We start from the raw sequence: 743 nt of genomic DNA on the forward strand, positions 1-743 counted from the left end.
CCCCACGCTGTATCCCGCGCGAGGCCCGGACCCTGTGGGGGCACGAGCCCCCTGGCACGGCCCCTTCACGCTCACCCGCGCTTCGGCCCTGGGGCGGTGACCCCACCTGCGGTCCCGCGGGGGCCTGGCTGCAGCGCGCCCCGCCCCGCGTCCTGGAGGCTCTCCCCGCGGCCGGGCCCAGGGCTGCCAGCCCCGACTCTTGCGGGAGGTTTCTGGGCGGCCAACACGCCCGGCTGCTCGCGGAGGTCAGCTACGGATCACGGTGTGTAGCGGACTTAAGGGCAGGAAGGCAAATAAACATTGCTATTACATTTTAAAACCCCACTGTACTGTATAAATCCGATCCAACGTTTCATATTTATTTTAGTGAATGTCATTCATGTCATTTATCTCCCAGGTGCCCCTCAGCCGTCTACTGGAGATTTATAGCTAATTCCTGGAGGCTCCAGGGCAATCCTGGGGGGTCTGCAACCCTACCCAGGGCCTCCTGGTCAACCTCCTCTTGACCTTGGTCAAGGTGGCCATCTACCTGACCTGAAGGAGGCTCTGGCTGGGAGGGCCCCCAAGGACTGCAGGGCCTTTTTCCTGCCCCTGGTGTGGACACATCTCCAGGCAGTTTCACTGGGAGTGTCCATTGGCTCCTTGGACTTGTTTGAGGGCCTGTGGGCACAGTCAGGTGAGGACAGCCCACAGGTTCTGTCGTTTGAATCAACAATCTAGACCAGTTCTAATTTCCACAAAGA

The 743-nt window shown here is 60.2% G+C and overlaps 1 protein-coding gene across 1 annotated transcript in view; it reads right to left on the reverse strand.

Moving 5' to 3' along the window:
• The window catches only part of FAM92A (family with sequence similarity 92 member A), a 45,811-nt gene extending 45,286 nt beyond the window's left edge, over nucleotides 1-525 (reverse strand). The window contains exon 1 of the mRNA XM_014518222.1: nucleotides 478-525. Within this exon, the coding sequence (XP_014373708.1) occupies nucleotides 478-525 (48 nt within the window). The remainder of the gene's footprint in view (nucleotides 1-477) is intronic.
• Between the last annotated feature and the right edge of the window lie 218 nt (nucleotides 526-743).

The sequence above is a fragment of the Alligator sinensis genome, unplaced genomic scaffold (assembly GCF_000455745.1).
Source record: "Alligator sinensis unplaced genomic scaffold, ASM45574v1 scaffold273_1, whole genome shotgun sequence".
In the NCBI taxonomy this organism is placed as follows: Eukaryota; Metazoa; Chordata; order Crocodylia; family Alligatoridae; genus Alligator; species Alligator sinensis.